The 10,797-nt window shown below is 36.8% G+C and overlaps 1 protein-coding gene across 1 annotated transcript; it reads right to left on the reverse strand.

The window, feature by feature from the left end:
- Positions 1-2,757: 2,757 nt before the first annotated feature.
- On the reverse strand, positions 2,758-3,514 carry LOC117333277 (histone H1-delta-like). Its single transcript, XM_033892498.1, has one exon. It carries the CDS (start codon positions 3,484-3,486, stop codon positions 2,938-2,940), a length of 549 nt encoding a protein of 182 aa, XP_033748389.1. The 5' UTR covers positions 3,487-3,514; the 3' UTR covers positions 2,758-2,937.
- Between the last annotated feature and the right edge of the window lie 7,283 nt (positions 3,515-10,797).

Consider the following 10,797-nt stretch of genomic DNA (forward strand, 5'->3'; position numbering starts at 1 on the left):
CAAAAATCCTCTTCTCTACTCTCAGATATGGTGGAATCAAACACTCTTCATAGATGGAAGGGTATTAAGGTGCTTTATCAAAATTGTGAATTTCATGACCCTGGGGTCTCACGTTTACCCCTGGGGAGGGGTAAACTTTACAATAGTTCATATAAGAAATCAGAATTTATGACAATTGTAACTTTCCGTTCTTGAATTATTCAACGAATTTTGTGTCCTTTCAAATCTATTGGCTTTCTTGAATCACTCGAGGGGCAAGCTAGTCTTCTTATAGTTCTTCATTTTCAATCGCTTGAGAGACCTTCTAGCCTTCTCTTAAATTGCTCAAGAGTATCTCTCGTGAATCGATAAAGGGTCTCGTCTAGCCTGCTCTTAAATCGCTGAAGAACTGATCTCTTAAATCACGTAAGAATACCTTAATTTTTTTTTATCAAACAACTTGGTTCTCATACGCCAAGTGTGTTTGTGTACTTAATGCAATTTAAATGTTTTGTAATAAACATGGAAACTGTCTCGCATGTGTGTGGTGTGTATAAGCTGAATGATTATAGAGCCTTATCCCAATTACCATATCGGAAGGTCATCTTTTTAAAAGTCATTTCTACTAAATCATATTTTGACAAGATACAGACTAACACTGGAACCCACAGGGCCGCGGTGGCCGAGTAGTTAAAGGTGTTCCTACACTTTATCACTGGCCCTCCACATCTGGGTTGCGAGTTCGAAACCTACGTGGGGCAGTTGCCAGGTACTGACTGTAGGCCGGTGGTTTTCTTTCGGGTACTCCGGCTTTCCTCCACCTCAAAAACCTGACACGTCCTTAAAGGACGTTACACAAAAACACACAAGATGCCAAATGTAACACGAACCACTACAGACGGGGTTTAGCTCCTTAAATGTTCATTCTTAAAAATGTCGTTCAATCTCAATTATGAATATGTTTGCCCTGTAATAGTGCATTGCACTATCTGGAGATGATTGGCTGAAATTAGATGAATATACATGTATAACATAATATATTGTAGACTGGTGATGTTACTGTAATACAAAGTGTAACGTATCATATCACACATGTTAAACTTCTGTTGATTGAGTTAATATGTCAACATTGATTAATAGGAATGCAAATGAGTGATTGCGCAACATATATCATGTCTAATTTGTATCATTGTTATCAGGGTGTGTTGGGGGGGTTAATAAAATTGGTCAAGACAAGGCTACCACAATGATGAATGGGAGTCCCGACCTTGCTCTCCGTAGAAGTAGTAGATATGGAACGTGTAATTAGCTCAATCATATTTCAGCGCAGTGCTTCTAGTGAAACGTAAAATTACAGTAAATTCCCATCAAAGCCGGATAATTAAAAGAATAACATTAAGAATCACCGATATTTGTTGTCTTTATAACCCTTGGAAGTGCAAGTTATGAAGATTGAAGATGGTAAATGTAATCAGATTTTTACAAACAATAACTTCTCGAAGATAGAGGTCGAGTTTAGAAATATCCAAAAATGCACCCATTTGGCTCTAGGCCAAACTCAGGCTTTATTACCGACCGACACAAAGCCTGCATTATAGTAATACATCTAAAACGGCAATTAGGTTGACAGATGAAATAGTTAATTCTCTATTTTGACAATAGTAATATGCCCGCAGAGGAAAGGTAATTTAGTATGCAACGCAGATAGACGATTATTTAGAGTGGTCTCCCTTTAATCACAGCGTAAATATCATTAAAATTATATAACTAGCAATGGTTCTTATGCTGTCATTGTTTTCTGGAGGAAGGGGGAAAGTTAGACTTCCACTTTATTGAATCTTTTGTCAAAGACGAAGTCATTATGTGTATAGAATAGTCATTAATTTTTCCATAAAACATTAAGCCGTGAACATGTCGATATTATTATATAAGAATTGATATGTTTACTGAACAGGAAATACAAACATTCTTAACGTTTTTTGTCACAATTATCCCAAATACCAAAATCGTATACATTGGAATCATATCGGTGTGCAAACATTATGGAAAATCTCAAAAATACTGAACAAAAAAGTTTCGCTATGTAGGTTTACTTCATTTATTTTTATAGATGTTATTATGGGAAGACTGTTATGTATTGAGTTTTGTTATCTTATAGTCAAGCTGAATATAGTTTCTGCACTAAGTCCAGGAAAAAGTCAGATTTGTTGTTAAAATCATGTTTACTTTCGGAGGCATATTTGCGTATGGTGTAGACAAATGTACCTGTATTGATATCAAAGATTGGGACATGTGGTTCTAAAGACGTTCTCATTTGAAATGTTTGCTGGTAAGAATCATCATGTCTGCAGTAACATATATAGTACATCAAGAAAGGCTAGCCTTTTGATGTAAAATAAATATTATGTGCATCTCAAAAAATTCAGAAATACAGTGTATTCTTACATGCAAGAATAGTTTAATATGACATTTACATATTTAAAACATATCCTCTTCTGTGATATTATCACGAAGAATTTTATGATGAAAGTACTAAAGGAACATTGATAGAACATTATTTCCGATTTTCAACTTGAAAACCTTTGCTATTTTAATTTCGACCAGCTGTTTTCCATCGTACGAACTGTTGTCAGCCTAACTAATATCATCATTCAAAATTTTACCATTTGAGATAATTGTCATTTTTAAAAACCCCACTTCTGATGTAGTCCTACGTTGTTGATCAAATTCAGTTCAATTACGACAATTGTAAATAGTATGTATATATAAGAAAGCCAAGTGCATTCATTGTATTCAGATAAAAAATACTTACATTATAATTCACCCAGGGCATGCTTTGCTGAAATAAAGTGCATAGCGTAATTCGAGATGTCATTAGACACTTTTTGAGAAAAGTGGGTAGTCCTGAAAAGGACTTTTAGGGTTGGGGGTCAGTTACGACCAAACACTGAAAAGTGTTTACTTCTTGGCGGGCTTCTTGGCTGCTTTCTTAGCTGCGGGCTTTTTTGCTGCTGGTTTCTTAGCTGCTGGCTTCTTGGCTGCCTTTTTGGGGGTCTTGGCCTTTGGCTTGGATGCAGGTTTCTTAGCTGCGGGCTTCTTGGCTTTCTTTGGACTCTTTGCTTTCTTTTCGCCGGAGGCTTTCTTTGGTTTAGCTGCTGCAGCCTTTGGTTTCTTTACTTTCTTGGCTGCTGGTTTCTTGGCTGCCTTGGGCTTTTCTCCAAGTTTGAATGAGCCAGAAGCTCCGGTGCCTTTGACTTGCTTCAGTGCACCCTTAGCAACGCTTCTCTTTAGAGCAGCTTTGATGAGGGCGCTGGATTTGTTGTCATCGGCGACCTTGTAGTTGCCAAGAATGTACTTTTTGATGGCGATTTTAGATGAACCACCTTTCTCCTTCAGTGCTGCGATAGCTGCAGCTATCATAACTTCATATTTAGGATGAGCTGCTGGAGCCTTTGGCTTGCTTGCCTTCTTTACTTTCTTCGATGGAGATGCTGCTGCGGCGCTCATGGTGACGAGTTGGATATTCTTCCTGTACCGAGGTATAAGCGAGAATGACAAAAATTTTCAAAATCCGCCTATTTACTCATTTTGCTCGAACGTCGTCGAAGACACCACGCAGTCGCTGGCTTTCATCTCGCCGTATTTTGTTAGTTGCACAGATTATGTGTTTCTTATTCCAACTTTCATTGTATATAGTTCATTGAATTAAATTTCCATGATCTACGTCTCAGGACGAATGGAAAGAATTTTGTTTGGAGATTTTAGACATTTCAAGCAAAATTGTTCGATTTCCAGGAGAATCATGTTTATAAACCATTTTCTGACGATATTGCCATTTGTTCGCAACAAATTTCCAATTCAGATATGAATTTATCAAATTAAACATGCTATAAGTATTATTTTTATTTCATTTTTATGCAAAATAAATATCTTTCTTTTGAATAATATATCATAGAGATATAGATATCTTCTTTAATATTGACAAATCTGTAATTCAATCGGAGTATAGAAGCACAAACATCGAACAAGCGCCATATTGCTAGTTACGAACGGTATAAGTTATGACACATATACTACGATTCATCAATTAACACACTTTTTAATTATATATAATAATGAAATTACAATAGTATATATAATGTTAATGTGTGAAATACTTATCTTACAAAGAAGTTAGATATATATTTTAATCATAGCTGTGAAATGTTGGTGTTTATGATGTCATCCAATTCACTCTCCTGTACTATCTCAATGATTGTACAAAGGTGATGAGATGTTTTAGTAACTCCCAAAAGAAATTAAGAGTTAGATACAATGGAGGAAGAATAAATTTAACTGTATCTTACAGCTGTTCGTCCTTCAATGACTCGTCGATAATGCTGTTTAATGAATTAAGGGTCTAATTAAGTGATAGGAGGCGACCAAAAACAAAACCCGAAATAGATAAAATACAAATAATAAAAGGCCAACATCTTGATTATCCAAAGGGGCAATATACCCATAATTCAAGAAATTGAATTACTTTAAATACATTTACTAATTTAAATAATGCATTTCAAAGGAAACTACAAATATATATTGTCTGTTCTAAACGTGTCACAATTTACTATTGGAATATAAATTTAAACACGTCAATGTTATTTGGGTGAGAATTATGGCAAGCCAAATGTCATTTATTCACGACGTTAATTCAGGCATTTTCCAAAATATAATATCTTATCGAGTTTGTTTTGATCGGGTGCGTCATTTGTTGTATCACACAGTGAATTTTCTATTTTTAGACTTTTAGAAAACGTAGATAAAACACTGACTTCAGTCGGTAAGACGAAAACTAGAAGTTGGCGATGTCGCTTAGAAAATAAACATGAAACTAACAATAAATCATTAAAAAATACTACATGTATATTTTATTTGGTAACGAAAATATCGCTTTATCGGATAAATTAAGTTTTATAATGGGGAAAAGTAGAATTTCCATTATGTTTTTTTAGTTAAAGAGGCTTACCCGCAGACGGACCGGTAAACGGCACATCTCCGATCACTAAATAAACTTCAGTACACGTTTCTATGTGACAAAATTAGAGGCTTTCCGACTTTATTTCTTGAAAACAATTACAGAATATGTATTTAAAAGACGTTTTAAAACTCAACCTGAGAGGGAAATGTATGGAATATAACGGCAAATATTCTTTGTAAATCGCCGCTGCCTTTGAAGTTATCACTGTGCGGCACTGTGCGGCACTGTGCACGTGCTTGTTTCTTTGATGTGTCAATCAAATTAGACTCCATTTTATAGCGGGGACTTATTGCGGGTTGCGATTAAATAAATAATATTTAAAAAATGAGGTTTTAATATCACTTTTCAGCGTTTTATAAGGAAAATAAAATGAAAAACTCAACAATTCCAACAATCTGTCATGTGTAAAAAATCTTTTTCTATTAGCCAATTTTTCTGATCTCTCTGCGGGCAAACCTCACGAGTTATGTGCCACGGGGCCGATTGGCGGCCGATTATAGTACTACGTTGAGTGCCAGCGAGCCGATTTTAGGCCGATACAGGACAGTAAAAAATGAACATATTATTTTCTTAATTTATTTATTACAGATTGATAGGGGAATATCTTACCTTCACATTGAAATAAATTTTGACGTCATATCATGATAAATGACGTCATTACAGGTAAATAATGACGTCATTAGTGCCGAGCTGTGAACAAGGTCACGACGTTGTTCAAGGGAACGTCATTTCTACCTATACATGGTACATCAGCGTTTTCGGGGTTTATTTTATGGGCCAAACGATCACCTGTATTTTACATTAAACAGCCGATTAACATCTTGGGTTTCTTTTTCTGAATCAAATTAATATATTTTGTTTCCCTGTGAGTTGTATTTGGTAATTAGGCTAGTTCAACGAACGAAGATTATTTCTGTCTGATAACATTGTGTTCATCATTACATAATTCACGTTATATGCCTACATGTAGATCGATGATCTCGTTGAAATCGGTTTATTATAAACTACCCAGTGTAAATATTATGCATATATTGTCGTTTCGGTATTTATATTTAGGAAAGTCATACAGTATTTACAATTTAGAAAACATAAGATTTGATAAAAAAAAAGTTTTTTTCTAATAACCAATAAAAAAATCAATATTATGGAATAGGCCATAATTTTCCGGAGCGGGGATGAGACAGCGTTCAGATTTAATGGATGATATAATATGATGTCACATTTAATTACACATATTTATGTAGTGTTATACCAGTATATATAAATTTAGATCCTTTATTGGAAAATAAACTAAAATAAATCAAAATTCCATACAGGACACTGCGCAAGAACATTTGTAGACCCGCTCTTGACAAAACTACCCCATTGAAAACAGCCCATTCGATCACATTATACTGACAGGGTATACCAGTCGCCCTACCCCAAAAATGTACATGTACCATCAGTACAGACTCTGGCTTGTCTCCACCAGGGAAAGGCCATAAGTGAGTCATTATCAAGAGATATCATAAAGAAGATAGCTGAGAGAAAGAAAAGAAAAGATATGATCCGAAATTAAGTCGCTTCTTACCATAATGGAACGGGGACAGCAGATATATTTTTACGCCCTACCTGCAGAGCAGTGGCAAGTATAGTAGATGACAATGTAGTCATTACTGTTGCTGTAATATTGACCGGGGATGGAGAAACTGTATAGCTTTTATGCATGACTATATGTTGCTAAAATGCATGTGACATTATATACTTTAGCAACTTTTTACTCAAAACACAGGATGTTACATTTTATGTCGGAAAAGCTATAGAATTTTAAACAGAGCAACGACAGTCTCGACAGAGTTGTGAAAACTAAACTCCAGATTGTGTTTCTTGTTTGACAGCTGTACCATAACACTGACATACACTGCCATATAAGAAAAATAAAAAAATCACATTTTCTATACAAGCGCCTGTGGCATACATTAACATTAGCTTGTCCTACCACGGTACATGTACGTCTTCACTCCACTACTTCCAACAATACAACTCAAAAGCAAATATAAATTTGCCGTACTAGTGTGTCCGTGTAATAGCAGTCGGCGTTTAATCAAAATTACACATGTTTAATTTATATACACCAATCTTTTGTACAAATATTCCGTACTCAAACGAAATCGCTCCTCTGAAACAACATGATACAGATGTACATGAAACTTTGGAAAACTATTTGAATAGTAAAATACAATATCCCCGTCATCAGTATGCACCTGGCGCCCAGCAAAAACCGGAGATAGCCCCCGGAAACCTGTATCCGAGGTGGCGGGAAAACGATTATACCCTTACAGGTGTACCTAGGGGTAACGCTGGACCTGCGTTATCCAGGAAATATATACAATTGATATATTGTATTACATGTACACTACATATTTGTCAAAAACAGGAAAAATCAAATGAAAATTTAGCTGTGTCCGCCCTACTGAGATGGCAGCTAGAAAGTGACCTCACGACCACGTGTACCCGAGTATGTACACGTGTACCCGCTCCCGCGGAGCGTGCGCCTAGCACGAGTAATACGATGTCGTTAAAGACAAATTATTCCCGCTATACTGACGAAACGCGGGAATATTTAAATACTGTGGATTCAAACACAGGGACTTGAAAATTTGTTTCAATGTACAGGTAATTGGAACTTCCCTATTGTGTATAGCTCATTTTCAGACATTTGTGTTGGTGTGTGTGGGTTTTTGAAATGACACCCCCATTATAAGGTAAGGAACTCCTTATAATGTACACCACGGGTCATTTTTACCGAAGATATATTTTACTATACATACTAGGGTTGATTGCATTGATCTACAACTTACAAGAGAGTTTTTCTATTCGAGTATGTTAGTATATACAACATTTTGAACTATCTGACAGTTATTGGTCTTTATCACAAGATTTGAGTAACCATAGCCGCTTTTTTATTTCAAACTTGTCGTGAGTGTACCAATATGTATCTACATTTTTACACGTTTCGTTTTTTATGCCATTTTGTCTCTTGCTCTTTTTGTCCATATTTTTAATCACTTTATTAGGCCCTTATGACCTTTACAGTGTTGATGGGCCGTTAAGCACTTTAACTAACTAGGGAATGTCCCATTTCTTGAAGACTGTAACAAATTCCCAGGTCCCTGTTTGTGGTTCAAATACGGTCATACATATTTCACGTACTCACATTTCGGACGTGAAAACACATGGGGTAACAGTTGATTATCAGGCCGGAGCCCAATGTTAGAATCATTTCAGGATTTCGTTTTTCATTATTGGAAATACCCGGCACTTTACTGTTACAGTTGCCGTATACATGCCATACTACCGTTTTATGTCACCCACAACGCAACTTCGCAAGCCAAAGGTGTCATACTGTATTACACACCCTTGGCTAGTGAAGTTGCCCACAACTGTGACGGAAACAGGCTTCGAAAACATGAAGTCAAAGAAAAAAACAGAAACATAGGCCACAGTGACATCATTTTAGTACATGGCAGGTCACCTTTTCCTTCTATGTTGTTGCCAAAGATAAAATTTATAGAGGTCGCAATGACCTCGTTCAGTTTAAATCACGTCTCCTTATTTTGTGCTCGTCTCCCAAGCTTTATATCCGTTTTTTTAATATTAACCGAGATATTTTACTGGACGAAAACTTTGTCATCTTGGACAGACGGATCATATGGCCAGATTTGATTAATTTGTGTGTACAGGTTGATAGGAGTGCTATAGATTAAAACACTTTTCAGTGGCGTAGGAAGTCGTCAAAAAGTGGGGGGGCAAAATTTTTTTTAACCTTAAATGTTACGCACTAAACAAATCGTATGCCATCTCCGCAAAATTAGCCAATAATTATCATTTCAACATCCCATGATAATTTTGATAATTTATGTAGTACAAAATAAGTTATTTACGCAAATCAGGATATATTATTTATGTCAAAACATGAATCACCAGGCCCGGCCAGGATATTCGAAAGGGCGGGGGGTCCAGTAATTTACTAATAATGCGAGCGCCGTAGGCGCGAGCCGATTTTTTTTAACGAGGGGTCTGAGGGGCCGCCCAGCGGGTCCAGGGCAGCGCCCTGATAGGGGGTTCAAGGGGGTCTAAGCCCTCCACGGAAAATGAAATATAGCACATTTCCAATAATTCGGGATCAGGCGCGGATCCAGGAGTTTTCGAAAGGGGGGTCCAGTAATTAAGTGATCATTCGAGCGCCGTAGGCGCGAGCCGATATTTTTCCCCTTTTTGCGAGAGGTCTGGGGGCCGCCAAGTTGGTACCAGGGTGGCAAAGCCCGCCTGTGGATCTGCAATCGAAAGGGGTGGCAGTAATTTAGTGATAAAGCGAGCGCCGTAGGCGCGAGCCGATTTTTTTTGTATTTCCCCGTACCTGTTGGTAAATAGTATCACTCGATTCACGTTGAAACCGCGCATTCTTATTCATGTTGTGTTTCTGTCTTGTTCTCATTATGAACTCAATTAACTTCACAAATTAACATCAACTTATTGAATCTATGTGATGAAGTTAAGCAAAATTTCGTATTAAGATATAAATATTGACTTACCAGGCTAGTGCAGACGACCGACAAACAGGTCTGAGGATTGATATACTAGTATAAAAGTCGGAATGTTCCGGATGTACAAGATAAAGTTTTTATCGATGCCTTCAAGAAAACATTATCGGTTCGAAAATATACAGATATTTATCGAAATGAATATATAAATTCGTGTTTTTTCCCCTTTCTTAGATTTTGGATGTCAAAAAGTGGGGCGGGGGGGGGGGGGGGGGGGGGGGGGGGGGGCAAAAGATATGTTTGCCCCCCCACTGTAAAAAGTGGGGGGGGGGGGGGGGGGCAATTGTCCCCCCCGCCCCCCCCGCTTCCTACGCCACTGCTTTTGATAAATAAATATAAGCAAACAAACTGTTAACTCATCCCCACAAGAATGTGGAGCGAGTATGGACACACGCACGCACAGACACACGAGAATATGAAGACCACGTTTGATTTGTTGTATTTATTTTCTTTATCACATGCCGTGCCTTGATTTGCTCTCTCCTTATCCTTCATTATCCGCTTCTCTTTTTCCACGAACTTAACACAATTTATCGTAATTATTTATTACACAAACGTAGAAAATAAGAAATAAGCGCCCGTCTGTATACAAACTATGGCTTCCTTGTCTATAACATATGCGGAGACGGAGGAACCTACTATTTCTATAATCTATTCACAGATATGAGCCTCACAGTTTGTGCACGTGTGCTGACATTTCAAAATATTTACAACTTTATTTGAACAATCAATATTTAAAATAATTCCGTACTGCTTCAATGTTACATGTCTCAACCATTAGTAAAGTACAGCTGTAAAGAAAGAAAGGTATCTCAATTTCAAAACGAAAAATACACAGATTAGCAGAACACATTCATTAGTTGGTCTAGAGATTATGATATGTTGTGTATAAAAGTAGAAATCACTCGTCAAAAAGATGTAGTAGTTGAGGAGCTAAGCAATGGTAAATTACTGTAATATTTGCATTACATCCTGTAATTATTATTGCTGTTTTGCTAGGTACAGATTATCATTATCGAAATGGTACATTGGTTTTTGCCTAATAGTATCAGTTTCTAGAAAAAGCAAAGTAATAGGCCTTTTGTATGTTATGTAACGGAATATTGGAGTTTACTTAGTTTACTTTAATCGGGCAGATCTGTGTCATTATCCGATATCGTGTGTAAAGTAACAAGTGTACATACACATTTAGATGTTTTTTCTTCAAGTATAATATAC

This window comes from Pecten maximus, chromosome 8 (genome assembly GCF_902652985.1).
Source record: "Pecten maximus chromosome 8, xPecMax1.1, whole genome shotgun sequence".
In the NCBI taxonomy this organism is placed as follows: domain Eukaryota; kingdom Metazoa; phylum Mollusca; class Bivalvia; order Pectinida; family Pectinidae; genus Pecten; species Pecten maximus.

What these genes read in the sequence shown, in the direction of transcription:
- LOC117333277 (XM_033892498.1), bottom strand. Translation starts at nt 3,486, where the DNA reads ATGAGCGCCGCAGCAGCATCTCCATCGAAGAAAGTAAAGAAGGCAAGC.